We start from the raw sequence: 17,207 nt of genomic DNA on the forward strand, positions 1-17,207 counted from the left end.
CAGAAGAATTAAACACAACAAGGAATGAACTGCTTTAATCACATTCTACAACAAATCATATTGTGCACCTTTTAAACGCTGGATCCTTACTAAATGCTTTTTCCACCAGAAAACTATTAGTACTCAACAGAGACATTTCTGAAAAGATTATAAAAAACAGCTAACCGGCTATATGAATATTTAATAACTGCAATGTGCTGACATCATCAAAGCAGTTGTGAATAATGTGAATAGTCCGTGTAATAACACGAAACAGAGAAGTAGAAGGGACTTGAAGGCAGCTTTTTAAAAGAATTCTAAAGGAAAGATTTGCTACCGAAAATCTTCATAAAATGTTGGACTGTTAACAGAAACTAGGATAACTATTGAACTTTTAAAGCAGGTTAATGGCTGTGAAGAAATATCAGGAAATTGCAAATACTTGAGAATTTGGTGCAAATATTCAGTGATTTCTAATTTCTTATTAGGACAGGAGAAGATGCTAATGTACCACTGTCTGAAGATATGGAACCAAACCGTGAGGCCTCAGAGAAATTGCTAACTAGAGCAGACAATGGACCAAAGACAGTTTCCCAAATAAGATTGGAGAGGGGGAAGGGGAGGAGAGAATCTAGAAGAAATGGTAGGAGGAGTATAATGGTGAGATAACCAATATCAAATGAAATCAACACAGGAAATATGATATAACAGTCTTCAATTACTGATACAGGTGACCCCCGCTTAACGCTGATCATTCGTTCCGGAAAAACAGAGCGCTAAGTGAATCCGCGCTAAGCGAGCCCCGCTTTCCCATAAGGTAACATACGTATTTATGAGCTGCGGTCGGTGCCATAGGATATTTCCTAATGAATAATAAACAGTAATGAAAAGATGCACAAATGTCGGTCAAAATATTTAATATTCAAATATTTGCACATATAAAATATTCTGCATTACATACGTATAATTATGTGGTAACTACTTGCGTATCAAAAGTAAACTTAAAATTCCAATTAAAATAATGAATTTAATTGATTTCATTTAATATGAATTTAATCATGAAAAATGTGTGGATTTTGAGATGAACTTTGGCCCTCTTCCAAATAAACTAAAAGGGGTATTAATTTTAAATTCCCCGCAGCGTTACCACCCAACAATAAAGTCAACCGATCCTTTGCCGCTTTGAAACCTGGCATGTTTTTTTTCTTCTTTCAATATGAAACTTCTTTTAGGCATTCGTTTCCACAAAAGTCCTGCTTCATCTATGTTAAAAACTTGTTGAGAAGTATAACACATGATACCCCTCTTCAATAATTTTAACAAGTTCTCTTTTGAAAGTTTCGGCTCCTTGATCTGCACTAGCGACTTCTCCCTGGATTTTAAATCTATTCTACCAGCCCTTACCAGTTTTAAATGGTTTCACTTTTTTTTTTTTTTTTAGGCGAGTTTTCTTCAGATCATCATATTGGCTAATCTCTCTCTCTCTCTCTCTCTTTTTTTTTTTTTTTTTTTTTTTAATATTTAACTTAACTGAATTCTGCATTGGAATATTATCTTCAATAAAATTAAAGTCTTTCCATTTCAATCCTAATAGCCGGCCTAGTCCTAGTTGCTTGCAGTGGAACAGCTATCTTTCCCGCTGCTAAAATTAATTCTTTATTTTTTTATAATTGTTCTTACAGTTAAAGTTGCAAGTCCTAAATTATGGCACACATCCGCTTGTCTTGGACCTGAATCGATTCGCTTCAAAACGTCTAATTTAATTTTCAAATTCAGTCTTTTTCTTACATTTATAGTCTTCGTACTGCGCCCAGACGTTGTTGCTTTTTCATTCCTATCGATCATTATTAGCTATTCGAAAATGTAACTGCGTTGGTTGAATTAATTATGATACAATGTTCAAGTAAACTTTCCGTTATGCACGATGTCCAATACTCCACTGAGTGATGACTAGACTTCGGATAAATGCATATAATGCAAATATTACAAGCAATATATTTGATCATTTTTTAAAATGTTGATCTCGGAACTACGTAACAAGTCACTGTACTGCAATTAAATTAGCGTGCGAGAAAATTTCACTGAGCGTGGGAAAATTTCTCAAGTCGGCGTGGGAAACGTTTTAATGCTGTTTTGCTATTCATTTTCAAGCTATCGACTCCATCAAATGAAACGATTTCGTTAAATATGTCAAAAATGTAATCTGTAAAAGAGCGTTATAGTGATCTGTGACAACGTTATAGTCAGATACGGGTTATAATATAAGAACAGCGTTATAGCGAATCAGCGTAAAGCAAACCGTGTTATAACGGGGGCCTGCTGTATACAGCAAGTATATCCTCGATTCAGATACAGTGGAGTTCCCAACAGGATCAAAGGTCTGGGAACCAAAATCTTCAAACTTTTTTTTCTGACAGAATCCCAATTATCAGTTGATCCAACCACTGCTCATCTCAGCTGTCCTAATTATATGCTGTATGATTCCTTTTGCTTGAAAGGTGTACTTGTGCATATGTCTGTGCATTTATCTGGAATAAAGATACTTAGTAATTAGGAATCTCTTCTTTTTCGATCTTCTCTGGCTTAAAATCTCTCTACCGTATGTTGTCAAATTCATCTGTTGCCTCTGTTGTTTTCACAACTCCACTAATCACTTGTAACTCTTTGACTTCCTCTCTTTGAAACTCGACTTTCTACAGTCCAACTTTCCTAACAGTGAGGTATTTTCCTTGGTGATTTTAATGTTCACAACTCCAACTGGCAATTTCAACAATACAGCTAACACTCTTGATCTTTTTCTCACAGATAACCCTTCTAAGTACATGGTTGAAGTGGGTGGTCCTTTAGGTATCTCAGATCACAACTTAGTGATTGTCCCTTCTCCACTGAAGCCTTTATCTCACGGCTATTCCCAACCTCGTGTTGTTTCGCATTACAGGCAGTTCTCGCTTTACAAGTTCCCAGGTTTATGAGTTTTTTTTTCTCTCCAAGTATTAAGTATCAACAAAATCGAAAATACGAACATTAATTGAAAAAAAATTAATGTTAAATATTCATAAATACCGCATTCCAAACCACATACGTAGCCATACAATACATGTATCCCGCTTTTACGATATTAATCAGTTCCAGAGACACAATCGTATTGAATATCTTAATGTGAACCCAATAACACATTGATTTTTGGTAATTCGTTTCAAGATCTCGGAAGTTGAAATTTTCGCTGTATAACTAAGCTATTTATCTCTCTAAAATGTCATTTTTAACGTCACGAGCGTGACCTTAAGGCCATATAAAAGGCCACGAGCGTGGTTTGCAAATTATATGCAAATTTTGCAAATCATATGTTCCGTTATAAGAAATTTTTCTAAAGCACATTTCTGGAGGTCACAACCATAAAACAATAAAAATAATTTGCACTTTCCAGTTTATTGGGCTTTTCTGTTACTGCAAGCAATTATAAATGGGTAGTAAACCTGATGTTATTGCATTTGCCAAAATACCGATAGCTGGAATTGTGTGGTTTTTTACGTTATTATGGTGAAATGTGTTTGCCCTTTACTGAAATCTTGAATCATATAAAAAACATAAATAAAGTTTCAGAATCTTCTCTTTATTCCTCTTTTTTTTTTAAAACTTCATAAACTTGTTACTCCACGCGAATTGTGTTAGTTGCAATTTGTGTGTGTTGTTAAAAAATGCTTATGCATGCAACAAACCAATGAGTGCCGAGCCAACAATGAGTGATCAACGAGTGTGCATTTAGTTGATGATGATGAGGAATAAACATTCTTTAACATTTGTAAGTCGTAAATAATTTCTCTATTATTATAATTTGTTTGATTTTACAGGCTACGTTTGCATTTCTTTCGATAAATGAATCATTGTTTAAACATAAACTAAACTAATTAGCTAACTAATTTCATTGTTGAGAATGTAACCCCTATTTTTAACCTTATGTCTATGAAATAAATTCCCAATTTACGAGTGCACGTTAGGAACGAATTAACTCGTAAAGTCGAGAACTACCTGTACAAGAATACAAAATGGGATGACCTGCAAGATTTCTTTTCTTTTTTCCATTGGTTGGATTACTGATTCAAAACTTCTGATGTCAATGTTTGCTCAGATCATGTCAGTGAAATTATTCTTGTAGGGATGCAATCTTTTATTCCAAACTCTACCTTAAAATCTTGTCATTTATATAAACCTTGATTTTCCAAAATTCATTTTCTGACTAAACCAAAGAACATAGCAATTGTAAAGCAGTTATTAATCAGTCAAAACCAAATTTCCAACAGGCTAAGGGTGCTTACACATAGAACACAGGTAGATGCTTACCAGAAACTAGAATCAATATGCAGTGGAAGATTCTCAATGGCTATGAATACATAGAAAGCAAGCAGTGACTAGTGCAAATTCTACGTGGAAGCACCCTTAGGTTGCTTACACATAGAAGACAGATTGAACAGTTGAAAACTTTGCCCCATCATATACCGGGAAGTTGCACTGGTCAGTTGCAACTGCTTTCTATGTGTTCACAACCAGTGAGAAGCTTCAGCTGCATGTTGCTGCTGGTTTCTGGTAAGTGGCTACCTGCATTCTATATGTATGCACCCTAAGAGAAACCTTGCTTCTTGTCCAAATGGCAATCAAGCATTCTGGTCTCTTACCAAAGCTATTGGCCACAATGTTTGTCCATCTCTGTCAAAACCAGATAGTTTCATTGCCACTTCAACCATAGATAAAGCAGACCTGCTACCATTATACTTTTCTTCCAACTCGTGTATTGGTGATCTTGGTATACTACCTCCAACCATTCCCAGTACATTCCAATCAATGCCTCCTATGGTCTTCCATGTAAAGGATGTCAGAAAGATTTGAATAATCTTGATGCTAAGAAAGTTCCAGGTCCTGATAGTATTTCTGCACTTGTTCTCAAAACCTGTGCCCCTGAACTTACTACTGTTCTGTGTAGTATTTTTTTCAATTTCTTATTCCAAGGATGTTTTTCCTTCTGCTTGGAAGTTTACTAATATCCAGCCAGTTCCTAAAAAGGATGACAAATCCCTCACATCTAATTATTGTCCCATTGCACTTACTTTCACTCTTTCTAAAGTAATGGAGAAATCAATTAACTGCTAACTCTTAAACTGTCTAAGAACCTTTCCTTTGATCAACGATTGCCAGTATGGATTTCATCAGTGACAATCCCCTGGTGATATTCTGGCTTATATTACTCATATATGGACAAATTCAATGAAAAAAGTCTGGTGAAACTCAAGCAGTTGAAACTCAAAGGCTTTTGCTCGTGTTTGGCCTAAAAGTCTTCTAAATAAGCTTCCATCTTATGGTTTGCCAACTATTTTTTGTATTTGGTTATCCAGGTTTTTCTCTGACCACTCATTGCAGTTGTTGCTAAATGGCTCTCTGTCTTCAAACTTCTCCAAAAATGCCAGTGTTCCCCCCAAAGTTCAGTTCTATCTCCCACTCTTTTCCCCCTGTACATTAATAACCTTCATTCATTGATCAGAAATCCTTTCCATAGTTCTTCTGACGATAGTGAGCAGAACTATTCCTTAAATGCTGATCTCCAGTGGGATAAAGATAACTTAGTTAATTTCAATCCTTCTCAATCTGAGTCCTGTCTTACATCTTACAAAAAGGATTCTTCTGTTTATCTTTGATGACACTCTGATTTCTAGGCATAGTCATATGCCTCTATTGGGGATTACCTGACTTCTAATCTGTCTTGGCATAAGCACATTACAAATATTGCTTCCTCTGCATTTAAGAAACTGGGTTTTCTCTTACGCCCTTGGTGGTACTTTTCTTCCAGAAAGCTGGTAACTGTGTATAAATTGCAAATCAGCCCTATCATGAAATATTGTTCCCACATCTGGGCAGTGCCCCCAAACCTCTCTCAGGCTTCTAGATTCTATTCAAAAGAGGGTAGTTAGTCTAATCAATAACTCATCTCTAACAGGGTCTCTCCCCTCTCTGTCTCATAGATGTTCTGTTTCTGCTGCATGTCTTTTCTGTAGATACTTTCAAGGGTACTGTTCTTCTTGGGCATGTATAATTACTACTCTCTCTTCCAAAGTAGTCCAAATACGTGCCACAACCAATTAACGTCCCTTTACTGTCCAATTTCAAACTCGCAGAACCATATTTTCTTCTTCTTCTTCCTCATTTATTTATTCAACTTCTGTTTTCTTTTAACAACCTTCCTTCATACATATTTCCTGAAAATTATAATGTACACAAATTCAAGCCTAATGTCAACAATTATCTTCTTTCATCTTCTCAACCTTCAGCCGATACATGGTACTAAGTACTATAGGTTCCAATACCTCTCGTGTTTGGGGTTTTTCCATAAAAAAAAAAAAAATAATAATAAAAAATTAAATAAATTTTTCTGTCTAATATTGATCATATAAAGCATCCACATGGGTGCTCTCTACTAAATTAGAGGTACCCATATGGAAAGGGAAATAAAAATATGGATGGGGTTGAATGATACTGCAGTTATGGAATCTATAATTTTATAATACTGCTAACTTTATGATGCTGAGTATACAATGGCATTATGCTGTAGGAACTGAAAAACCGAAAATGAGAAAAACAAGAAACTGCAAATTTTTTCCATATTTTTGAGAAGATTTACAGGGTAGCCTCACTAGCCATTCATCGAAAATATATTTTTCTTTTTTGGTTTGGAATACAAATACCAAAGTTATACACCCATGGTGAATGTGAAACCTTGAATTATCCAAGAAGGTACTAATTTCTTCAAGTGAATAATAACACATATCCAATTAACACAAAAAAGGACAAAACATTTTCATAAAGCCAAATTAAATGTTTTATTGAAATCTGCATGTGAAAAATAAAACAAACTTGATTAATAACTAAAAGGAACACCAGAAGGACAACTGATTTTTAGAAAATTCTGACTACACTGAAAGATTTGGCAAGTATATAGAGGATAGTTGATAGAACTGTAATTCTCAATAGAACTGTAATTGTATTAAGTTTTGCAACTACTATATTTAAAAGAAAAAAGAAAACGTGACAATAACACCATACACATGCAAAATATTTGACTGTGTTTATATTTCTCGGAATAATCCTTTTACAATTTTTAAAATTAACATTTATACTAAATTTCTTTCAGAACTCACCCCTGATATTTTGATTGACATCATCAATCCGATTATTTATGGCAGACAGTTCAGCATTGCTGTTATCCAGCTTTCTTCTTCTGTCTTCTACAGAGATTTCTTGCAAAGCCTAAATTAATAAAATAATTAAAAAGAAACAAGATATTTTTAACCATCCGAGTGACTGATTATTTATTATTATTAGCCATATGGTGCAAGGAAGTCTGAGGCTTATGCTGCACCAGCCAAAAATAAATTTTTCTGAATCACTGAGAGAGAGAGAGAGCGAGAGAGAGAGAGAGAGAGAGAGAGAGAGAGAGAGAGAGAGAGAGAGAGAGAGAGAGAGAGAGAAGTAGAAGGGAATCACCAAAAAAAGGAAGAATGATGATATCCAGCTCAGGACCCTGGGTGTGCCACACCCATACTCACCATGTGAGCCCCTGGGATTATGTTTCTTATACTTGTCCATTTTAATGTATTTTGATATGTCAAATTATAGAATTTGTTGTTAAATTTTAGCACTTTCCAAGAGTGTGTAATCAGTATTCTTTTCTATGACAAGCTCGCAGTTCGTGATCATCCAATTTATGAACTCCTATCTTAATTTTACAAACCATTTCATAACTTCATACAAAATCTTTTGAAAATAAAATTTGTAACAAATATATTCAGCTATTCTTAGAATGAACTAAAGAGAAATTCCAAGGACCATCTCATGAGTTTAAATGTTTCCAACAGATGTTACCAGAAGCTTAATGAACTAAACATGAAGTTCCAGGGAAAGGAAAGGTAAGGAAGTTGTATCACTAATGAGTGCAGCCAATGTATTTACCATATTTCCCCATGTATAAGATGCACCTTAATTTTGGGGCCCGAAATTTTGTATTACATAAAGTTAAAAAAAAATGTATTACATAAAGTTAAAAAAAAATGTATTACATAAAGTTATTGAACTCAAGTTTTATTCATCATAAAATTCATACAACTCCTCATTACTGTTAAAACTCCCATCCATTAGTTTGTCCTCATCTGTGTCTGATGACGAATCACTGTCTTCATATATTGCCTCGTCCTCAGTTCCATCTATGGCATTTGAAATGCCACACTTCTTAAATGACTTGACAACGATCTCAATCTTGATATTATCCCAGGATCTTTTCACCCAGGTACAAACTTCTCCCCAGAAGACTTCATCCATTGGTTCCATTCATCTCTCATGGCAGCTTTGAAGGGTTTGTTAATGCTGACATCAAGTGGTTGGACCTGGGATGTCAAGCCTCCAGGTATGACGGCAAGTTTTGTTTTTTGTTATGTGTGCCCTGAACTGATCAAGCACCAATAGGGCAGGTTTGTGTAAGAGCCCACCTGGTCTCCTGCTCCAAACTTTCTCAAACCAGATCTTCATCCCATCCTGATCCACCCAACCCTTGTCATGAACGTGGACAATCACTCCTCGAGGAATGTCTTCTTTTGGCATTATTTTGCGTTTGAAAATCAGCATAGGAGGCAGCTTGGTTCCATCGGCACAACAAGCTAGAACAACTGTATAATGGCTCTTTTCATGTCCACTTGTCTTCACAGTTAGTTTTCACCCCCTTCTTATCAACAGTTCTATTACTTGGGATATAAAATTGAAGGGGGACTTTGTCCATATTTGCAATCTGTCCCAACTCAAACTGATGTGTCTTCCGACATTGAATGACAAAACGATGAAATTCAAGGACCTTCTGCTCATAGCTTTCAGGCATCTTTCGGGTAAGTCTGGTGCATGTATGCATGCTTAGTCCATTCCGTTTCATGAACCTGAAGCACCAACTGTGTCCTCCTTTGAAATCAGTACCTTCTTTTTCATCAGCAATTTTTCTTGCCTCATGCTGAACCATCTTTGTGGACACAGGAATTCCAATTGCCCTTTGCTCCTCAATCCATATCTTCAATTCCCTCTCTAAATAGGCCATTTTGCTGACTTGCCTCTAATGGCCTTCTTCTGCCGTGGCGTTTTCAGTAGGGTTTTTAATTCCCGTAGCCAGTCTCAAATTGTTTTCTCAGTTGGAGGAGGACCAAACTTACGTTCGGCAGCACGATTTCCATTCACTTTTAACTTGAATTCAGCACTGTACGAAAATCTTTTCTGAACCATTTCTGGGCAGATGTGGCAAAACGTAACCTAATATACCAGTAACAAGTGCGAAACAATGAGCGCAAAGACAACAAACGCGAAATGCAAGTAAAAAAAATCTACAACCATTGTATAGGACGCACCCAGTTTTTAGACCCCAAATTTTCCAAAAAAAAGGTGCATCTTATACATGGGGAAATACGGTATGTCAAAAATTATTACATAGATTTCACTAATATTAAATCACAATTTTCAGCAATTTTAAAATATTAGAAATGGTCAGAATCTGTGGAAAACAATGGACTGAGTGTGCAATGCTTTCTGGAGATTGCATGAATAAGATCAGTGCCTAGTTCAAATCAATTTTTGTTGAGGGTAGAAGTGACTTATAAGTTGTTACTGAGGAACTGATATGCATAAAAAGTAAAGAGTTTCAAATAGAGGCTATTTTCTTGCAAAATGTCATTCAAGAAAAATCAAGAAGCAATGGTGATTTCTGGACTTTCTTGATAGAAATTCTTATAGTTCATTAGTGAATGTCGATTTGAAAGTAAAATCATTCTTAGGCTCAATATATTTGTGTGAATACCATCAAAACAAAGTATTGCACCAGCTTAACAGACAAACATGTTAGTTACAGTATTCAAATTGCAGTATCGACTTAACCACCAGGATTCTTCAAAACTGTACAAAATAGTGTCTCAAGCTCTCATTCATTCAGTAAATAATGCTACATGAAATGTAATTTTTTTTTTTTTTTTTTGATGCTTTTAATGGAATTTTATTATGGTGCACAAAAGTGTTATAATCTTTAAATAAAATGTTTTTCTGTTCAGAAATATATAAAATTTAAACTTTATTTGTGATTTTTCAAAATCAAACCTAAATAGTTTTAAGCAGAAGTTTTTTTTTTTTTAGTTTCCATTTTCATCAAAAAAGTTTCAGATTTTTAAAACTGTTTAAAAAAACAATCTACCTGCTATCTGGCAAAATGTAAACATAAACAATCAAGATTACTTTGCTAAAACTGTGATTATGTGCTGTTTCCATATAACATAAATCAAAAGGTGACTTTGGGTGCTCCCGAGGTCTCCTTTAAGCTCACTGCCCTACTAATAATATCCAACCACCACCCCTCTGGTAGTTGGATATGTCATACCTAAGTACCATATGTCAGACACAACTATAAATATTCTTTATAGGCCTCTGCAGAGACAACTCAATTGACTCAGTGAACAGACTTCCAGTATGGAATGATAATAGGTATTACATAATCAATTGGTCTGTATGTGACATTTCAATGGCAGTGATTATCCTTAAGTCGACAATGTTATCTGCAAATCGAAGTCGTCTTGGGCTTAAACCATCATGAAACAGCCCAGAAAACCTCTGAAGCTGACTGAACATGGCAAGAGGGTCTTGCAAAGAATCATCTGTTTAGAATGATTCTTTACAGATCAACATTAGGTCAATGTCACAGCACACACAAGCCTCAGTGAGATGTTGGAACATATGTCAGTACCTGTATAGTGTGCAGGATGGTGCAAGATCATGACTGCTATTAGTGGCTTGTGGAATGTTGCACTGCTTGAGTGGCATTCTACAAGCCATTAAATCATTCCAAGTAATGGCAGACACAAGTGTAAGGCCCATTTTCTTGGACACACCAATGGAGAGTTGTTCTTAGTGCGGTGAATCACAGCACGTGGTCTACCAGTGTCATGATTCTGCTCGTGTGTGGCAGATGCTTATTGTTTACTTCACTCCCAAGCCTAATTATATGTCAACACAGTAGAATTGCAATTCTGTTTTTGCACCAAAGCAACATAGGAACTGCATGTACTCGTGAATTGCATCATTATCATAGTTGATTTTCTTGTTTTTCTGGATGAAAATCCAAGTTTCTGTGATAGGGGCTAATATAATCCTTATCTCAGCCGATTGAACATGAGAAAAAAAAGCCCAAAAAATTATTCCTCCTGCCTTCAGAAGATTGAAATCCAGGCCCCTAGGCCCTTTTCCCTTCCCAATGGAGTTAAAAAAGAGTTATTATAACCACATTCCCACTTGTGAGGCAATTCTGTTGAACTGCAATCGAATCAGAAGGCATAATATTCAAAGGAAAGTTGTCCTGAAGTTTTATAGTAAGAGTTTAGAGCTAAGTTTTGTAACAGTCTAAAGTTTAAACACTGTACATATGTAGGATTCTATTTTTTTTTTTTTTTTTTTAATAAAGCCCCAAGTACAAGAGGTATTAGAACCTATAGTACTTAGAATACTGTGTGAATTAAAGGCTGAGAAGATGGAAGAAGATACGTGTTGACATTAGACTTGAATTTCTGTAGGTTGTAATTTTCATATAATGTATGATGGAAGGTTGTTCCAAAAAACAGAAGTTGAAGATGAGGAAGAATAAAAGTTGGTTCTGTGAGTCTGAAGTTGGACAATAAAACGATGCTAACTGGTTGCGGCACATGTTCAGTTTTGGAAGAGAGAGAGAGAGAGAGCAATTATAGAAACCAATTCAGAAGAACAGTGCCCATGGAAATAGCTATAGAAAAGGCATACAGCAGAAACAGAACATCTATGAGAGAGAATATAATGGAGAGACTTTGTTAAAGATGGATATTAATTAACTTAACTGCCCTGCTTTGAATAGAATCTAGAAGCCTGAACAAAGTTTTAGGGGCATCACCCCAGATGTGGAAACAATATTCCATGGTAGGGTGAATTTGTGATTTGTATTAATGAGTGAGCAGCTGTTTGGAAAAAAAACAGTAATGCCGAGAGTGAAAAACAAAATCCAGTTTTTTTTTACGCAGAGAAAGCAATATATGTGATGTGCTTATGCCAAGCCACAGAAGGGTCAGGGTAATCCCTAACAGAAAGATGTGATCTTGTCTAGAAATCGGAGTGTCATAAGATAAGCATAGGAGCAGAAGAAACCTTTTTTACGAGATATAGGACAGCACAGAGCTTTAAAATGATTGAACTCGACTAAGTTATATTTGTCACACTGCAGAATTACCTGGAGATTAGCATTTAGGGAATTGGCAGAAGCTATTAGATAAGTTAAAGATAATTTTGGGGGGAAAGTTTTCTCAAACTGGAAGGTGGAATGCAATGTGCTGTCATCAGCAAAACTATGGATAGGATTTCCAGTCAATGGAAAAAGAGTCATTAATATACAAGAGGAAAAGAGTGGGAGAAAGAACTGAACTTTGGGGAACACCAGCATTAGTGAAGAAGTTAGAAGACAGAGGGCCACCTACCATCACCCACAGTGAGCATTGAGAGAGAAAATTGTATATCTAATAACAAAAAACAGTTGGCAAAGCACAAGATGAAAACTTATTTAGAAGACCTTTATGCCAAACACAAGCAAAAGCCTTTGAAATGTCAATGCTTGAGTTTTGCCAAACTTTTGCACTGAATTGTAAATAGATGGGTAACATAAGCAAGTATACCACCAGTCGATTGACATTGATGGAATCCATACTGGCAATCGTTGATCAGATGGAAGGTTTCCAGATAGCTTAAGAGTTGTTGGTTAATTGATTACAATTAGCATTAGTAGAGGCATATGATGCAAGAAAGCAAGCTTATGCAGCATCAGCCAAAAAAAAAAAAAAAAAAAAAAAAACCCCTTCCACTCCACCCCTCCGTTCTTTTGAAATACCTGTCCAGCTGAGCCTTAAATTTATTTAGGCTATCAACTTCCACAACAAGGGATGGAAGTCTGTTCCACCAACCAACTACCCGCTGGCTAAAGGCAAATTTCTTCACATCTATCCTACATCTGTCTTTCCTCAATTTGAATTTATGCCCTCTCAGGTGATTATTCTGAGCAAGAGGCAGTATCGCATCAGCATTGAGCATGCTCAAACCATTCAAGGCTTTGTACATCTCTATCAGATCACCTTTCTGGTGCCTAGTTTCCAGACACTGTAATTTGCAAAACTTAAGCCTTTCTTCATAAGAGCAACCCTTTGTTCCATTCACTAATCTTGTTGCCCTTCTCTGTGCTCATTCCAGCAGCTCTACACCCTTCTTGAAGAAAGTTTTCCACTTAGCATGTTCAAAATCTAGTTTGAACTAATTAATAAATGCTTTATAAATGTTGTGAGCTTTCATGTAAGTAGAAAATGAACCCAGAGATTTGGATACAAGGCAATTGCGATATGAAACATTCTTATATTTCACAGCCTTAGTACAATTATTGAAAAACCATGGTTTAGATAAAGGATGAGATTTTAAAGTGGAGTGTGGAATAAAGGATTTTATCCCTACAAGAATAATTTCGCTGACATGATCTGCACAAACTTTGACATCAAAAGATTTGAAACAGTAATCTAATCAAGGAAAAGGAAAGCAATTTCACAGACCATTCTACTTTGCATTCCTGTAAATCCAAATAACACTAGGTTGGGAATGGCCAGGAGAGAATGACTCCATTGAAGAAGAGACAATCACCAATTTGCGATCTGGGGTGCCTATAGAACCGTTCATCTCCACCATGTAATTAGAAGGGTTGTTTGTTAGAAAAAGATCAAGAGTATTGGCTGTGTGTGGTTAGGATTGTCTGGTATTCTGTTAAGTAAATGAACAATCTGCATGGGATCATTAGCAATTGTAAAAGCCTCAGTATCTCGACCAACTAGATCAGTGTGACTAGAAAACATAAGACACCTGAAGTTGAGAACATTAAAATCAACAAGGAAAATTACCTCACTTTTAGGAAAGTTGGACTGGAGAAAGTCAAGTTTCAAAGAGTTCCAAGTGATTAGTGGAGTTGGGAGAACAACAGAGGTAACAGATGAATCTGACAGAATGGGGCAGAGAGAGATTTTAGGCCAGAGAAGATCGAAAAGAGGAGATTACAAATTTCTGAGTCTCTGACCAGAAATATCAGAGTAGACATATGCACAAGTACCATCTTTGAAGTGAAAGGAATCATACAGCGAATAATTAGAACTCAAATGAGCAGTGGTTGAATCAACTAATAATTGGGATTCTTCAGCACAAAAACTGTGGGGCTTGGCAGATCATAAGTTGAAATGGACATCATGGAGATCGGTACTGAAATATCATTTTGTAAAATGAATTATGAGGAGCAGTACAAAAGTAATGACTCCTATTTTTTTCTCAAAAAAATTTAATTTGCCTTTTACATGAATTAATCATCAATCATCAATAAACACTGCTATTTTTCCACAAAGTTATCAACATTTTCTATGCAGTTCTGCCATCTTTGAGTCAGATGTTGTATTAAAATCCTGTAAAAATCCTTGCACTTGCTCCGGAGGGCTTTGCAAATACTGTGCTTGAGCTGGTTGTCGTTTGCAAAATGGATTCCACAGAGTGCATAATTCAAGTGTACTGAAGAGGTGATAATCAAAAGGTGCAAGATCCAGGCTATGCAAGGGGTGAGGAAGAACACTGCACACCAGTTTTGCAATGGCCTCCATCATGTGCATTCTGGTGTCAGGTCGTACGTTGTTGTTGTTATTTGGTTTTTAGAAGCATTAGCAACTAAGGCCTATTGCTCCGGGAATATGCAGTGGTCATTCCCTGACCTTTCCGCATCCTCCGTATTTGGCGGTGACGGGCTCGAACTCCGGTCTAATCAAGAAGTGTGTGCTATGCACTGCTGCTCCTTCCCACCTGGATACAAAGGCGCCTGTCGATTGTTGTCATGGAGAAGAACTTTGCTAAGGTTTTTGTCCAGTTAAACTCTACAAATTGCAAGAATGTTTGCTGATGCTATCGAGGCAATGTTAGGTGGGTCGGAAAACTGCTAGATTGGGGGAATACAAGGACTAATAGATTAACAGTAGCCACTGGCAGAGGGGAAAGTGATTCTTGCCCTGCTTCTATTGGAATGATGCAGGATATTTCAGAGACTGCTGGGAGTCATTGGGGTACAAGTAAACACATGGGTTGTGTTAGGGTAGCTAAGAAAAATAACAGGAGCATGTATACTTGCGTGTACACTAATGCTAGGAGTTTGGTAAATAAATTTGATGAATTTGAGGCATTGCTCAAAGCATCAAAGGTGGATATTGTTGGGATATCAGAGACGTGGTGTCACACAGATATAAGTAATGCAGAACTGGAATTTGGGGAGTACAACATCTACAGAAAGGATAGACAGGATAGGAAGGGAGGAGGGGGTTATGCTATTAGTTAAGAAACACATAAAATCCAAGGAACTGAAGCCAGTCGACATCGATGGACAGTGCAGTGTCGAGTCAGTTTGGTGTGACTTAAGCATTGGGAGATCAAAACTGAGAGTAGGAGTGTGCTATAGGCCTAATGACTCTGATGAGTATAATAAGAAACTGTCCAGGGAAATAGAGTGGGCCAGTAAATCAGAGAGTCTTATAATGGGGGATTTTAATTTCCCAGATATTGACTGGAATTTGTGGGGTGGTCACTCACACACTAGCCAGGCTTTTGTGGATTTATTGGTGATTGTTTTCTAAATCAGCATGTTCGGGAGGCAACTAGAGGGAGTAATACTCTTGATTTGAATATTAGTGGTGATTCTTCATGCATTAAGAATCTGCAGATAGAGGAACCACTAGGTGGCAATGATCACAGTGTACTGAAGTGAGATTTACTCAAGGAGGTAACTACAATCAGGGGTAAAAGGAAGGGTTATTGCTTTCGTAAAGGCGACTATGATGGTCTGAGACAGTATTTAAATTCTATACAGTGGGACCAACTGATGATGTTACCAACAGCAAACTCAAAATGGGAAGCATTCAAACAACTTATCTTGGAAGCTACTAGGCTTTACATACCAACTAAGAAATATTGTTCAAGGTTTAGGCCTAAATGGATGTCAGATGAACTAATGAGACATATGGCAGAGAAGAAAAATGCACGGGATACATATAAATTAACATGTGACACAGAAGCCTATGATAGATATAAGTTGATCTGTAACCAAGTTACAAAGGAGGTTAGGCAGGCGAAGGCAGATTACGAGAAATCTTTGGCAAGGGATGCAAAGAAAAACAGCAAAGAGTTCTTTACTTATGTAAACTCTAGAAGGAAGGGGATGAATCAGATTGGCCCACTTGATATCGATGGTTTAACTGTTGATGATCCTGCCGAGGTAGCTAACAAACTAAATCAATATTTTGCATCTACATTCACACACGAGGAGTTATTCAGGAAGGGGAATGCCATAGATGAAGTAAACACTGGCAGTGAGCTAGATGATCTTGTAATAATTGAGAGTAAAGTGGAGGAGAAATTGTTGAAGATAAATACAAGAAAGGCACCTGGGATCTATTCAGTTATATTAAAGGAGGCAGCAAAGGAAGTAGGCAAACCATCAGCCATAATTATGAGAGCTTCCTTGGACTCAGGGGAGGTACCCATAGACTGGAGATGTGCAAATGTGACCCCAATTCACAAAGGAGGATCAAAGGCTGACACAAGCAATTATAGACCTGAGTTTAACTTCTGTTCCAGGAAAATTAATGGAAGCATTGGTTAAAGAAGCACTGCAGGATCATCTTGACAAGAATTCAGTTATAGCTCAGACACAGCATGGTTTTGTTAAGGGAAGGTCTTGCCTGACCAATTTGATTGGATACTATGATGTAGTCACAAAAGAATTGGAAGCAGGGAATAACTTTGATATTATATATTTGGATCTTAGAAAGGCTTTTGATACTGTTGCACATGGAAGACTGCTGCACAAATTGGAGCAGTGTGGCATTGGTGGCAAATTGTTGCTATGGATAAAGGGATGGTTGAGTGGCAGAAGACAGAGAGTGGTAATTAATGGACACTGCTCATCGTGGACTAATGTTATTAGTGGAGTCCTCAGGGTTCAGTGTTGGGTCCATTGTTGTTTTCTGTATTTATAAATAATATTGATGATGGTATATCAAGCTTAATGTCCAAGTTTGCAGAAGGTACAAAGGTTG

The 17,207-nt window shown here is 36.7% G+C and overlaps 1 protein-coding gene across 2 annotated transcripts in view; it reads right to left on the reverse strand.

The window, feature by feature from the left end:
• Positions 1 to 17,207, reverse strand: part of SMC3 (structural maintenance of chromosomes 3) — a 616,656-nt gene that overhangs the window by 145,929 nt on the left and 453,520 nt on the right. For both annotated transcript variants that reach the window (XM_090374164.1, XM_090374163.1), the window contains exon 23: positions 7,164 to 7,272. In XM_090374164.1, the coding sequence (XP_090230290.1) occupies positions 7,164 to 7,272 (109 nt within the window). The remainder of the gene's footprint in view (positions 1 to 7,163; positions 7,273 to 17,207) is intronic.

The sequence above is a fragment of the Mastigoproctus giganteus genome, chromosome 5, assembly GCF_048544385.1.
Source record: "Mastigoproctus giganteus isolate SK-2022 chromosome 5, ASM4854438v1, whole genome shotgun sequence".
NCBI lineage: Eukaryota > Metazoa > Arthropoda > Arachnida > Uropygi > Thelyphonidae > Mastigoproctus > Mastigoproctus giganteus.